Source organism: Oncorhynchus mykiss, chromosome 17 (assembly GCF_057628025.1).
Source record: "Oncorhynchus mykiss isolate SJ-2025 chromosome 17, ASM5762802v1, whole genome shotgun sequence".
Classification (NCBI taxonomy): Eukaryota; Metazoa; Chordata; class Actinopteri; order Salmoniformes; family Salmonidae; genus Oncorhynchus; species Oncorhynchus mykiss.
Genome location: NC_143038.1, coordinates 6,988,057 through 7,002,684, shown reverse-complemented (window position 1 = coordinate 7,002,684; position 14,628 = coordinate 6,988,057). Strand labels below are relative to the sequence as shown.

The window sequence follows — 14,628 nt, the reverse complement described above, 5'->3', positions numbered from 1 at the left end:
AGAAGGTGCTCTGGTCAGATGAAACCAAAATTGAACTTTTTGGCAACAATGCAAAACGTTATGTTTGGCGTAAAAGCAACACAGCTGAACACACCATCCCCACTGTCAACATGGTGGTGGCAGCATCATGGTTTGGGCCTGCTTTTCTTCAGCAGGGACAGGGAAGATGGTTAAAATTGATGGGAAGATGGATGGAGCCAAATACAGGACCATTCTGGAAGAAAACCTGATGGAGTCTGCAAAAGACCTGAGACTGGGACGGAGATTTGTCTTCCAACAAGACAATGATCCAAAACATAAAGCAAAATCTACAATGGAATGGTTCAAAAATAAACATATCCAGGTGTTAGAATGGCCAAGTCAAAGTCCAGACCTGAATCCAATCGAAAATCTGTGGAAAGAACTGAAAACTGCTGTTCACAAATGCTCTCCATCCAACCTCACTGAGCTCGAACTGTTTTGCAAGGAGGAATAGGAAAAAAATTCAGTCTCTCGATGTGCAAAACTGATAGAGACATACCCCAAGCGACTTACAGATGTAATCGCAGCAAAAGGTGGCGCTACAAAGTATTAACTTAAGGGGGCTGAATAATTTTGCACGCCCAATTTTTCAGTTTTTGATTTGTTAAAAAAGTTTGAAATATCCAATAAATGTCGTTCCACTTCATGATTGTGTCCCACTTGTTGTTGATTCTTCACAAAAAAATACAGTTTTATATCTTTATGTTTGAAGACTGAAATGTGGCAAAAGGTCACAAAGTTCAAGGGGGCCGAATCCTTTCGCAAGGCACTGTACTATACACTAGTATACTCTAGTGGTACAGTATATAGGCCCAGGCCTATAGTAGGCTTTGAAGTGTGGCGTCCCTGTGGGGCCATGGTATCGAATGTTGGCAAGAAGTACAAACTACACAATTTCAAGGTGTTCGACCCCCAAGTACAAGGTGTATTGAATGATTTCCAATCACACAGTTGACAGATGGAATGAATATATCACTGATAATAACCATCAAACAGCCTCGTTTCAATGCAATCTTCCCAAATAGACCTATTCTATTCTCTCTATTACCTACTCCAGTAATATTAGAATATATTGACTAGCAACCAATGTGGGAGAGTTTAAGAACCAGGAGGTGTAGAGAATCAAGTAATCTCCTGTCACTTTTGGAAGTAAACAGAGTTGCTGTTCCATTTTTAAACATGCTTTGGAATGAACACAGAAGCAGTTTCAAACTGCTGACGCGCACATTCTTTTCTTTGATGAATAACTGCAGACATTAGCTTACATACCTGATACAAACGAGGGGCCCGCTGTATACCAGATTGCCAGGGAAGAAAATAGCAGCTCTGAATGGATATCAGCTCCATGGAAAATCCAATAATTAGGCTGTTGATGATATACCAGCCGTGTCTAAACCCCTCATTTGGCCTTGCGATCGGCGATAGAATCAAATCCAGTCCCTTGATTGGGGTCGGGGACCCGAAACACAGCATATGCTAAAATCTGAGCTCCAGGCGAGATTGAAGTATCTGTCAATTATTGACGAGAAGGGAGTGCTTGGCAGATGCATGTGAGGACTTCAACTCAATTTCATATTCAGAGTTATTTCCCAAGCCCCCAAGTCAGATTAACGTAGGACATCCGTATCTTACTACAGTCTCTAGAGTCTAGACGATACATGGCTTTTAGCGAGATGTTATCACGCTTTTATGGCTATAGGATGTTTGTGTGCAACGCCAGAGGGGATCTACTGTAATGTGCATCATAATATATTGTGCCCTGCTTAATAAGGGAGATATGATTGTGTTACAGATGTCGGATCTTAATTTGATCTCTCTCTTGTTGCTGAGAATATTCCTGCACTGCAGAAAATGCAGATGAGCTTTGTGATTGACATAAATGAACTGAACTGAACCAGGACTAACACAGGGTTATGTAGCCTACTTTTCGCCAGCCAACAGCCTAACCACCGATCAAGCAACATCATGGACTAAACAAATCAAATCAAATCCCCTTCCTGCTGGGTTATTTTTCTGCGACAATATAGGTCTAATTAAGATCCGACATCTGTATCACAATAATATCTCCTGCATTAAGCAGAGCACAATATATTATGATGCACATTACAGTAGATCCCCTCTGGCGTTGCACACAAACATCCTACAACCATTAAAAGCGTGATAACATCTCGCTAAACACCATATAATATATGTTTGTATTACAAGATAAGCAAGACGTGATTTATCGTCTGGACTCTATGAAAATGCGTAATATTAGTCAGGTATTTTTAACCCTCATCCATTATCTTGGTGAGACAGCCTGGTCTCGTATTTTGTTCATAACAAACTTACATTTTGCACTTTTTATGTTAAGAAAATACAAAAAAAACAACATAAGACTACTTTCAGTTGAGAACAATGTGTCTGACCATTTCCCTAGAAATAGGTCCAGAACCTTCCTTGAAGTAACCGCTCATTTTTAGACGAGCTACAATTTGGCGCCGATAGCAGGATCTAATATAAATATTACATCTTTACTTCTTTTAGGAGTATTACATCATGTTTTCCCTGACCTCTATCTCCTAGGTGGCGGGAATAAAAGGGATGTTCCTCGCCAACAAGAAGACGGACAACGTGGTGAAGACTTACATCACCTACAACAGAGGGAGAGACTGGAGGCTCCTGCAGGCTCCCACTGCTGATCTGAGGGGCAACAGCATCCGCTGTGAACTAGTGAGGACACACACACACACACACACACACACACACACACACACACACACACCACACAAACAGATGCACGCACGTACCAAACACACATGGATACACACACACACGTCATAACACCGTTGGACTTGTCAACGGGGCCTTGTCAGAAGTTGACTGAGCCGGGCCGTTGCCGCGGTGTTAAAGGAGGGGGGGGGGGGGGGGGGGGTAGACCTCTGAAAGAGCACTGCTCGTCAAAGCTGAGCGCTCCGGAGGTTGTGCAGCGGGGGAAGCTAGCGGAGCTGAAAGGTCAGCCATTTTGGTTTTGATCCAGTCCAATAAACTGATCTCACGTTTAGAGCTGGAGATGTCAGAAAGAGAGAGACAAACTATGCTCTTCTTTTCTTTGTTACGCCACAAACTTGGGTGTTGATTGTTCCTGCTAGCTAGTAGCTACTTTCAGTGGCCAAAGTTGAGACCTTTGCTGTGTTGTTTGTGGATATCAACTCTATTCGGGGTCTTTCTAATAGTTAAGTGTGCTGGCCGTCTAAAAGTAACACAGATGTGCTCTAATGGTCAGCTTTATTACAGTGTATATTATAGATACAGGTCCCAGTCAGCCAAGGGGTAGAGCATAGCCACTTTTTAGCTTCCTTAATACACCCCAAAATAATTACCCTTTGATAAAGTAATTAGTGATTCAATAGCGCACCTCGCCTTCACCCAGTATGATGCAGTCATTTGTCAGAAAATGTCAGCCTTTTAATAAACCTCTAAACACACACAACACACGCTCGCACCACTGGCATTTGCAGTGTCCTAATGAGAATTGTGTAGCTAAAGGTTATTCCAATCAAAACTAATGGTGGAAGGAGCCAATGGGGAGTAGTGTTTGTGTGAGGATTTATGATGGGGGGGTGTGTGTGTGTGTGTGTGTGTGTGTGTTCCTGTGTGTGTCAATAAATCCCACCTCGATTTGCTTGAGGGTCTTCTCTAATGAGTGTTTGTGTTGACATACAGTTAAGTCTATTCTGTTGACAGATCTTCCCCCTCGTTTTTCAATGAGTCAGGCTTACTGTTCTGTTTGTCCTTCCTCCCCAGCCATACTGTTCCCTACACCTCCACCTGCATGTGTCGGCCAACCCCTACACGTCGGGGAATATCGAGAGCAAGGACTCTGCCCCGGGGATCATTGTGGCCTCAGGTAGGTGAACATGGGATTTTCTTTAAAATGACAGTGTGGATTTTTAAAGTTAAAATCTTGTGAAGCTCAGATACTTGAGGTGTTTCTTTTGACTTTGAGTTGAGTTTAGACAATTTACATACCTTATCGTTCCGGGAAGAACACATAGGCCTGTGTTAAAGTTTTCAAACCCAGTTATACAACTCAGGGACTTCATTCACGTTGCAAATATATCTGGATTTCAATGATGTACTCAGCCCAAAGCACTTCCTGAAAAGTTTCTGATCCAGTGTACTTTAGGACGGCCATGCATTTGTTGTTGGCCCATACTGACGTCCCCGCTCTGTCACCACTGTGCGTTGTGTACCGATAGATGCACTAGCTAAGTGCTACACTTGGGAATTCTGGGGTGGGACAGAATCTTCCGAGTGCCTGCTGTTCCTCTTAAGTGCCCTTTTCCTATTCTCCTCCAGTCACTGCCTGACTAGCGCCCTTCTATTGTCTTTTATATTGTGCTGTATGGAACTGTTGACTCTTAGTGACACACTGCTCATCACTGGCTTTACATGGCCCTTGCAGTCAGATATGACATTCTCCCATTCTTGGACATGAACAGAGACTAAAATATATGGTTTCGCAATGTTAAAATACCACCTTTGCCACCCAACTGAACATGTTTCTATTTAGGTGATAATGCGGAGAAGCAGCGGAGAAGCAGATGTATGGAGGATATTTTGGCACGGGTGTTGTTAGGCCTGAGATGAAGTCAATCACTTCAAATTGTAGCTGGAAAGACTGTACTTTGTTTCGTTTGATCTTTTTTTTCAATTGACATTTCTTTGTGTACATCAATAAAAATTATGCCAGCTGATGATTTTAAACTGGCTGAGAAACGTTGCCTATCTGTCTCGTCCCGACTCCCGACAAGTTCATTACTATGGGACAGCTGGAGATTGAATCAATGAGAGACAGACAGCAAGGTTTATAAAAATCTCTGCTGTTGAAAACTAAATGTTATTCTAAAAGAAATGTGAGATTATGTCTAGATGCTTTTTATGGTGGAGATGAAGTTTATAAAGTGCCTGGGCTGATGAGACGGTGGATTGCGCAGTCAGATGGAACAGAGTAAATAGGTATTGTAACGTCTAGCTTTTGCCGGTGGTAACTTGTGGAACAGACACCGGCTGGAAAGCGCTTTTAACCAATCAGCATTCAGGATTAGACCCACCTGTTGTATAAAAAGGTACACCCGTTTTCTTCTTCCGTAAAACAAAACACCCAGCTCTACCATCCACAGTGAGTTTTTCTCTCCCACGGGAACCTAGATGGCAGCATGTCTGTGGCAGCTCAAATGTGTTACCAAACACAGGAAACCATATTACAGAAACCCACAGTGGTGCCCAAAACTATACCCATCACGGTTTAGCCCTTTATGGCTGCCTACTGGGAGTCCGGGCACAGGAGTGCATATCCGCTCGATGCACTCATCATCTCCCCACCGTTAGTGGAGTAAAACAAACATCACAGGAGGGTCAGCGACTACGTTGTGTCCGAAATATCACCCTGTTCCCAATATAGTGCATTACTTTTGACCAGAGCCTATGCACTAAATAGGGAATCGGGTGCCATTTTTGGACTCACTATCAGCATCAGTCTCAGAATGGCTTCCCATTTTAGCTGTAGGGCTTTTAATTCCTGCTGGGCTAGACTAGTCTATGACATGTCTCCACACGCCTTAGGAGTCAGGAGTGGGTCTAGTCTACTACTAGACTGCGCCATGGGGTCTCTGGAGAACTCTGGAGGACTTCACGGGGTAGTATAACTGGCATGGTATGACAGAAGGTCTATCGCTAGTACAAGTAGAACTGTTATTACAGAACATCTCTGTATCCATTATATAGAATATTCTATCCATAATGTAACTGACTGACTGTGTTTAGCTGAGTCATGGCCCTGGGACAACAGCTGTGGGACCAGTCATTCACATACAAACACACCAATAGTTTTTTCACATCTCCTGTATCCATTCAAAGTAGGCTACTGCAACTGACAGTGTTTTGCTGGGCGATTAGATTTCTAAAGCAACAGCTATGTCACAGGCGCCGAATGCAACAGGTGTGGACTTCACCGTGAAATGCTTACTTTACCAGCCCTTCCCAACAATGCAGAATTTAAGAATTTTGAATAAAAAGAAAAATAGTAACACGAGGAATATAATATACAAGAATGTAGCAGTATCCCGATCAAATTTCAAATTTCAATCAAATTTATTTTATATAGCCCTTCGTACATCAGCTGATATCTCAAAGTGCTGTACAGAAACCCAGCCTAAAACCCCAAACAGCAAGCAATGCAGGTGAAGAAGCACGGTGGCTAGGAAAAACTCCCTAGAAAGGCCAAAACCTAGGAAGAAACCTAGAGAGGAACCAGGCTATGTGGGGTGGCCAGTCCTCTTCTGGCTGTGCCGGGTGGAGATTATAACAAAACATGGTCAAGATGTTCAAATGTTCATAAATGACCAGCATGGTCGAATAATAATAAGGCAGAATAGTTGAAACTGGAGCAGCAGCACAGTCAGGTGGACTGGGGACAGCAAGGAGTCATCATGTCAGGTATTCCTGGGGCATGGTCCTAGGGCTCAGGTCCTCCGAGAGAGAGAAAGAAAGAGAGAATTAGAGAGAGCATATGTGGGATGGCCAGTCCTCTTCTGGCTGTGCCGGGTGGAGATTATAACAGAACATGGCCAAGATGTTCAAATGTTCATAAATGATCAGCATGGTCGAATAATAATAAGGCAGAACAGTTGAAACTGGAGCAGCAGCACAGCCAGGTGGACTGGGGACAGCAAGGAGTCATCATGTCAGGTAGTCCTGGGGCATGGTCCTAGGGCTCAGGTCCTCCGAGAGAGAGAAAGAGAGAAGGAGAGAATTAGAGAACGCACACTTAGATTCACACAGGACACCGAATAGGACAGGAGAAGTACTCCAGATATAACAAACTGACCCTAGCCCCCCGACACATAAACTACTGCAGCATAAATACTGGAGGCGATCAATGTGCAGTAGTACGAGGTATCTGAGGTAGATATGTACATGAAGGGGAGAGAGAGGGAGACTTCTCCTCTAGCCTCATGTTTTAAACCACCTGACTCTAATTAGCCACTAAATGGGAATAATTATAGTAGAAGACTCAACAGCCTCACTCTGCTAGCAGAGGTCTTTATGATAGAGGAGACTGGATGGTTCATACAGCTGACTTAGACTCTGGTGTACAATCTGCATCCTTCAGGGAGAAATGACTTAAATCACTTCTGTAATTTGTACAGTACAGTACATCAGGCCGATGTGGAAGTTTGGATTGTATTTAAATCAGCCCCACACCCTCAAGGATATCAATAGTTTAGCACTTAGCTAAAGTTATACGGGACTCTCTCATCCCGAACACTTCACCCAACCTCCCCCCACTCCTCTCCTCAGGCTCCATCGGAGCGGAGTTGACCACCAGCAACGTGAGCATGTTCATCACCTCGGACGCCGGCAACACGTGGAGACAGGTGAGAGAGAGGGAGGGATCCCCAGGATGATGTTTAATCCACCACCTTGCCACCCGCCGCTGTGATTTAGTGCAGATAATCAAATGAGATCCCGAGACTAATGTTATTCGGTAGCCCCCCTGCCTTTGCCCGTACAACGATGCCTGTGGGTGGGTGTCTGTGCCACCTCTCCTCTACCTCCCTTATTTGACGGCTGCGATTTAAATGTAAGGGGCCTCGTGTCTAATTAAAAGCCCAAGATGATGAATAGAGAGGCATGTAGGCAGAGGCGGGGGGAGAGGGGTGAAGAGGGGTGGAGGAAGAGGGGTGAAGAGTTGAAGATGGAGGGAGGGGGTTGAAGATGGTGGGAGTGAGAGGGGTGAAGATGGAGGGAGGGGGGAGAGGGGTGAAGATGGAGGGAGGGGGGGAGAGGGATGAAGATGAAGGGATGGAGGGAGGGAGAGGGGTGAAGATGAAGGGATGGAGGGAGGGAGAGGGGTGAAGATGAAGGGATGGAGGGAGGGAGAGGGGTGAAGATGAAGGGATGGAGGGAGGGAGAGGGGTGAAGATGGAGGGATGGAGGGAGGGAGAGGGGTGAAGATGGAGGGAGGGAGAGGGGTGAAGATGGAGAGGGGTGAGGAGGGAGAGGGGTGAAGATGGTGGTAGTGAGAGGGGTGAAGATGGAGGGAGGGGGGAAGGGAGAGGGGTGAAGATGGAGGGATGGAGGGAGAGAGAGGGGTGAAGATGGAGGGAGGGGGGAAGGGAGAGGGGTGAAGATGGAGGGATGGAGGGAGAGAGAGGGGTGAAGATGGAGGGAGGGAGGGAGGGAGGGAGAGGGGTGAAGGGGGGGGGGCGGTGAGGGGGGAGGGGGGGGAGGGGTGAAGAGGGAGCGGGAGAGGGGTGAAGAGGGAGCGAGTTGAAGATGAAGGGAGCGAGTTGAAGATGGAGGGAGGGGGTTGAAGATGGTGGGAGTGAGAGGGGTGAAGATGGAGGGAGGGGGGAGAGGGGTGAAGATGGAGGGAGGGGGGGAGAGGGATGAAGATGAAGGGATGGAGGGAGGGAGAGGGGTGAAGATGAAGGGATGGAGGGAGGGAGAGGGGTGAAGATGAAGGGATGGAGGGAGGGAGAGGGGTGAAGATGAAGGGATGGAGGGAGGGAGAGGGGTGAAGATGGAGGGATGGAGGGAGGGAGAGGGGTGAAGATGGAGGGAGGGAGAGGGGTGAAGATGGAGAGGGGTGAGGAGGGAGAGGGGTGAAGATGGTGGTAGTGAGAGGGGTGAAGATGGAGGGAGGGGGGAAGGGAGAGGGGTGAAGATGGAGGGATGGAGGGAGAGAGAGGGGTGAAGATGGAGGGAGGGAGGGAGGGAGGGAGAGGGGTGAAGGAGGGAGAGGGGTGAAGGAGGGAGGGAGGGAGAGGGGTGAAGATGGAGGGAGGGAGGGAGAGGGGTGAAGATGGAGGGAGGGAGGGAGGGAGAGGGTTGAAGATGGATGGCGGGAGGGAGGGAGAGGGGTGAAGATGGAGGGAGGGAGGGAGGGAGAGGGGTGAAGATGGATGGAGGGAGGGAGGGAGAGGGGTGAAGATGGTGAGGAGGGAGAGGGGTGAAGAGGGAGGGAGGGAGGGAGGGAGAGGGGTGAGAGGGGTGAAGAGGGAGGGGGGGGAGAGGGGTGAAGATGGAGGGAGGGAGGGAGAGGGGTGAAGATGGTGGTAGTGAGAGGGGTGAAGATGGAGGGAGGGGGGAGACGGGTGAAGATGGAGGGAGGGAGAGGGGTGAAGATGGAGGGAGGGAGGGGAAGATGAGGAGAGGGTAGGGAGGGAGGGAGAGGGGAGAGGAGTGAAGATGGAGGGAGGGAGGGGAAGATGGGGAGGGGGGAGGGGTGAGGAGGAGGGGGGAGGGAAGGGTGAGGAAGGAGGGAGGGAGAGGGGTGAAGAGGGAGGGAGCGGGGTGAATATGGAGGGAGGGAGGGAGGGAGGGAGAGGGGTGAAGATGGAGGGAGGGAGGGAGAGGGGTGAAGATTGAGGGAGGGGGGTGAAGATGGCGGGGGGTGAGGAGGGAGGGAGAGTGGGAGGGAGGGGAAGAAGTTAGGGAGGGAGAGGGGTGAAGAGGGAGGGAAGGAGAGGGTTGAAGAGGGAGGGAGGAGAGAGGGGTGGAGGGAGGGAGGAGAGAGGGGTGGAGGGAGGGAGAGGGGTGAGAGGGGTGAAGAGGGAGGGGGGGGAGAGGGGTGAAGATGGAGGGAGGGAGGGAGAGGGGTGAAGATGGTGGTAGTGAGAGGGGTGAAGATGGAGGGAGGGGGGGAGACGGGTGAAGATGGAGGGAGGGAGAGGGGTGAAGATGGAGGGAGGGAGGGGAAGATGAGGAGAGAGGGGTGGAGGGAGGGGAGAGTGAAGTGGAGGTAGAGAGTTGAAGATGGAGGGAGAGGGCTGAAGATAGAGGTAGGGAGGGAGAGTGTGGTGGAGAGGGTGAGGTGGAGGGAGGGGGAGTGAGGAAGGGGGGTTGAGGGGGGTAGAGAGATGGGAGGGGGGAGTTTTTTTATTTACTTGCTACATTGTATTTACTTCGTCACCATGGCCTTTTTTTGCCTTTACCTCCCTTATCTCACCTCCCTTATCTCACCTCATTTGCTCACATTGTATATATACTCATTTTTCTACTGTATGTTTGTTTTACTCCATGTGTAACTCTGTGTTGTATGTGTCGAACTGCTTTGCTTTATCTTGGCCAGGTTGCAATTGTAAATGAGAACTTGTTCTCAACTGACCTACCTGGTTAAATAAAGGTGAAATAAATAAATAAAAATGAGTGGGATGGAGGGAGCTAGTGATGGTGGAGGGAGCCGGGAGGGGTGGGGGGAGAGTGGGGTGGAGGGAGCCGGGAGGGGTGGGGGGAGAGTGGAGGGAGCGAGAGGGATGGAGGGGTAGAGGGCTGGAGGGGGAGGAACGGAGAGGGAGGAAGGGAGGGACGGAGGGGGAGAGGAACTGGGGTGAAGTGAGGGGGAGGGGGACGGTGGGGTCATGGGAGAGAGGGTTGGAGGGAGAGGGGTGGAGGAAGGGAGAGAGGGACAGAGATGAGGAGGGAGAGAGGGACAGAGATGAGGAGGGAGAGAGGGACAGAGATGAGGAGGGAGAGAGGGACAGAGATGAGGAGGGAGAGAGGGACAGAGATGAGGAGGGAGAGAGGGACAGAGATGAGGAGGGAGAGAGGGACAGAGATGAGAGGGAGAGGGAGGGTTGGAGAGAGGTGGAGGGAGATGGAGGGGGACGGAGAGGGGTGGAGGGAGAGAGGGGTGAAGGGAGAGTGAGCGGGAGGGGTGTAGGGAGTGAGCGGGAGGGGTGGAGGGAGAGAGAGTGAGGGGTGGAGGGAGATGGGTGGAGAGAGGGGGAGAAGGTGGGAGAGAGGGATGGGAGAGGGAAAGAGGGACAGGGGGGGGTGGAGGGAGAGGGTGGATTAATAGGGGTAGAGAGGGAAAGAGGGAAGGGGGGGTGGAGGGAGAGGGTGGATTAATAGAAGTAGAGGGAAAGAGGGACGGGGGGGGTGGAGGGAGAGGGTGGATTAATAGAAGTAGAGGGAAAGAGGGACGGGGGGGTGGAGGGGTGGAGGGAGAGGGTGGATTAATAGGGGTAGAGGGGGACAGAGATGGGTGGAGGGAGGGAGAGTTGGACAGAGAGGGACTGAGTTAGAGGGGTGGAGTGAGGGAGATGGGTGGAGTGAGAGGTGGAGGGAGGGGGGGTGGAGTGAGATGGAGAGGGGTAGTGAGAGGGAGGGAGAGAGGGGTGGAGGGAGAGGGGTGAATGGAGAGAGCCAGAGGGGTGAGTGGAGGGAGACTGGGGGGAGAGGGAGGGGTGGTGGGACAGAGGGGTGGAGGGAGAGGGGAGAGTGGAGGGAGAGAGAGAGGGGTGGAGGGAGAGAGGGACAGAGATGAGGAGGGAGAGAGGGACAGAGATGAGGAGGGAGAGAGGGACAGAGATGAGGAGGGAGAGAGGGACAGAGATGAGGAGGGAGAGAGGGACAGAGATGAGAGGGAGAGGGAGGGTTGGAGAGAGGTGGAGGGAGATGGAGGGGGGTGGAGGGAGAGGGAGGGTTGGAGAGAGGTGGAGGGAGATGGAGGGGGACGGAGGGGGGTGGAGGGAGAGAGGGGTGTAGGGAGTGAGCGGGAGGGGTGGAGGGAGAGAGAGTGAGGGGTGGAGGGAGATGGGTGGAGAGAGGGGGAGAAGGTGGGAGAGAGGGATGGGAGAGGGAAAGAGGGACAGGGGGGGTGGAGGGAGAGGGTGGATTAATAGGGGTAGAGAGGGAAAGAGGGACGGGGGGTGGAGGGAGAGGGTGGATTAATAGAAGTAGAGGGAAAGAGGGACGGGGGGGTGGAGGGAGAGGGTGGATTAATAGAAGTAGAGGGAAAGAGGGACGGGGGGTGGAGGGGTGGAGGGAGAGGGTGGATTAATAGGGGTAGAGGGGGACAGAGATGGGTGGAGGGAGGGAGAGTTGGACAGAGAGGGACTGAGTTAGAGGGGTGGAGTGAGGGAGATGGGTGGAGTGAGAGGTGGAGGGAGGGGGGGTGGAGTGAGATGGAGAGGGGTAGTGAGAGGGAGGGAGAGAGGGGTGGAGGGAGAGGGGTGAATGGAGAGAGCCAGAGGGGTGAGTGGAGGGAGAGAGGGGGGAGAGGGAGGGGTGGCGGGACAGAGGGGTGGAGGGAGAGGGGAGAGTGAAGGGAGGGAGGGAGAGAGGGGTGGAGGGAGGGAGAGGGGTGTAGGGTGCGAGGGGTGGAGGCAGGGAGGGAAAGGTGGAGGGAGAGGGGTGTGGAGAGAGTGAGAGGGGTGAGTGGAGGGATGTAGGGAGGAAGGGAGAGAGGGGTGTAGGGTGGGAGGGGTGGATGGATGTGGAGAGGGGGAGAAGGTGGGAGGGGGACGGTGAGGGGTGGGTGGAGGGTGTGGGGTGGGTGAGAGGGACAGAGATGAAGAGGGGTGGATGGAGAGAGGGGTGGAGGGAGGTAGAGGGGTGGAGGGTGTGGGGTGGGTGAGGGACAGAGATGAAGAGGGAGGTAGACGGGGGAGAGGGGTGGAGGATGGTGGGAGAGAGGTGGGGGGAGAGGGGTTTAGGAAGGTGGGAGAGGGGTAGAGGGAGAGGGGTGGAGGGAGAGATGGAGGGAGAGATGGAGGGAGAGGGAGGGGTGGTTGGAGGGAGTGTGGGTAGGAGAGGGAGAGAGGAGTGAAGGGAAAGAGGGACAAAGGTGGGTTTTTTGGGGACAGATGAGGGATTGTGAGGGGGAGAGGGTGGGGGGTAGGGGGAGAGAGAGAGGGGGAGAAGGAGAGGGGTGGAGGGAGGGAGAGGTGGACAGAGAGGGACTGAGTGAGAGGGGTGGAGTGACAGGGGTGGAGTGACAGGGGTGGAGGGAGGGAGAGGGGTGACTGTAGAGAGGGAGAGAGGAGTGAAGGGAGGGAGAGGGGTGACTGTAGAGAGGGAGAGAGGAGTGAAGGGAGGGAGAGGGGTGACTGTAGAGAGGGAGAGAGGAATGAAGGGAGGGAGAGGGGTGAATGTAGAGAGGGAGAGAGCGAGAGGGGTTGGTGGAGGGAGGGAGAGTGGGTGAGAGGGGGAGTGGTGTCTGATGTATTATCATCATGCTGATTTGAGCCATAACTCATTTCAGGTTTGTGTGTGTATGTGTGTGCATGCCTATGTGTGTGTACTTTCATTCATTAGGTTGCTCTTTCATCAACATTAAAGTCCACTACTAAAACAAAAATGTCTTGGTAATCAATAACGCTAGTAATTTAATGAGTTTATACTTTATACCTTTTGTCTTTCAGATCTTTGATGAGGAGTACAGTGTTCTCTACCTGGACCAAGGAGGGGCCCTGGTGGCTATAAGACACACTCCACTCCCCATCCGACACCTATGGTGAATCTCTATTAGAGAAATAGAATTTGGCATGGTTTGCATCGGCTCGCCTGCTCTCTCTTGCTCTCTTTCATTTCTGTCTCCCTCTCCTCCTCTCTTTCAATCTCTTTTCCCCTCTCTCTCTCTTTTCCTCTCTCTTTTCCTCTCCCTCTCCCTCTCTCTCTCTCTCTCTCAGGAAGACTCAATCCTCACGTTCCCACAAGCCTGATAGTGTAATGAGTATGTCTAAGAACATAGGAAGTTATTAGTGTAATTCCAAACCAGTAGGCCGTGAGATATTCTCCTCCTTTGACGATTGCCATTCAATTTCACCTTTCCCTGTTCGTTACGTGATGTAAGCCTTGCCTTTCAGTGCCTTTTAGAATGCAGTGCTCATATCCTGTGTCATGGTGGAATAATTTAAATTCAGTTTTTATTAGTTTGATGAGACACTGGAGAAGATGTGTTTTCTTCCATAGAGATGCACATAATACTGTAATATTATACACTGTAATATGTTCTAATTCTGTCCATCAGTTATGGTATGTGTTATTATATTGCTATGGTTTCTACCATAAAGATACTGCAGACAATACTATAAATACTACAAAATACTAGTTCTGTTTCTATGGTTCCTCGCACAGGATGAGTTTCGACGAGGGGAGACAGTGGAATAAATACAGTTTCACCATGTCTCCTCTGTTTGTGGACGGGTTGCTAGGGGAGCCGGGGGAGGAGACTCTCATCATGACGTAAGTCGATTTTCTTTACCCAATTTTGAATGAGAGGGAGACCGATAAGGGGAAACTCCGAGCCGAAAGGGGGTGGATGCGGGATTCAGACGTTGGCCCAGAAGTGTCCTGTATGTTGTCCGTATAGACAGCCGTGCTGCCACTACACCATCTGATTGCAGATAAACAGCATGTTTTTATATGTTAACATAGTGAATAGAGATTGAATGAACCGTAACCGTGTTGGATGTGTTAACATTATGTGCGGGGGGGGGGGTTCTGCTCGTATCCAAACCCCTGGTAGTAACGGCAGCGCTGGCCGCACATTTTCCCTAACTTGAAGGGAATAGATCCCTCTCAAGGTTTAGCCTCACATCAAAACCATCTGTCTCGGGATTATGATCACAGAGACATCAGTGGTGTTGGGAGCTCGGCGACAGCAGAGCACTCCGTTTTGAAGAACACGAGGAACATCATCAAAAATAAAAAATAGACTGTCTGAAGGACCGACGAGGAAAGTACGACTCTACAACTTCTTTCTGCATTATGGAGCAACATTGACTCAATAGTTTTAAGAAACACGGCGCGGGAAGTTTTCCGTCTTTTCGA

The 14,628-nt window shown here is 50.2% G+C and overlaps 1 protein-coding gene across 2 annotated transcripts in view; it reads left to right on the top strand.

The window, feature by feature from the left end:
• LOC110493541 (VPS10 domain-containing receptor SorCS1) overlaps positions 1–14,628 on the top strand; it is a 153,998-nt gene that overhangs the window by 114,530 nt on the left and 24,840 nt on the right. For both annotated transcript variants that reach the window (XR_005036888.2, XM_036949462.2), the window contains exons 10-14: positions 2,587–2,733; positions 3,808–3,910; positions 7,366–7,442; positions 13,218–13,309; positions 13,933–14,040. Coding sequence is in view for 1 of the 2 variants with exons in the window: in XM_036949462.2 (XP_036805357.2) it covers positions 2,587–2,733; positions 3,808–3,910; positions 7,366–7,442; positions 13,218–13,309; positions 13,933–14,040 (527 nt within the window). In the remaining variant the exon portion in view is untranslated. The remainder of the gene's footprint in view (positions 1–2,586; positions 2,734–3,807; positions 3,911–7,365; positions 7,443–13,217; positions 13,310–13,932; positions 14,041–14,628) is intronic.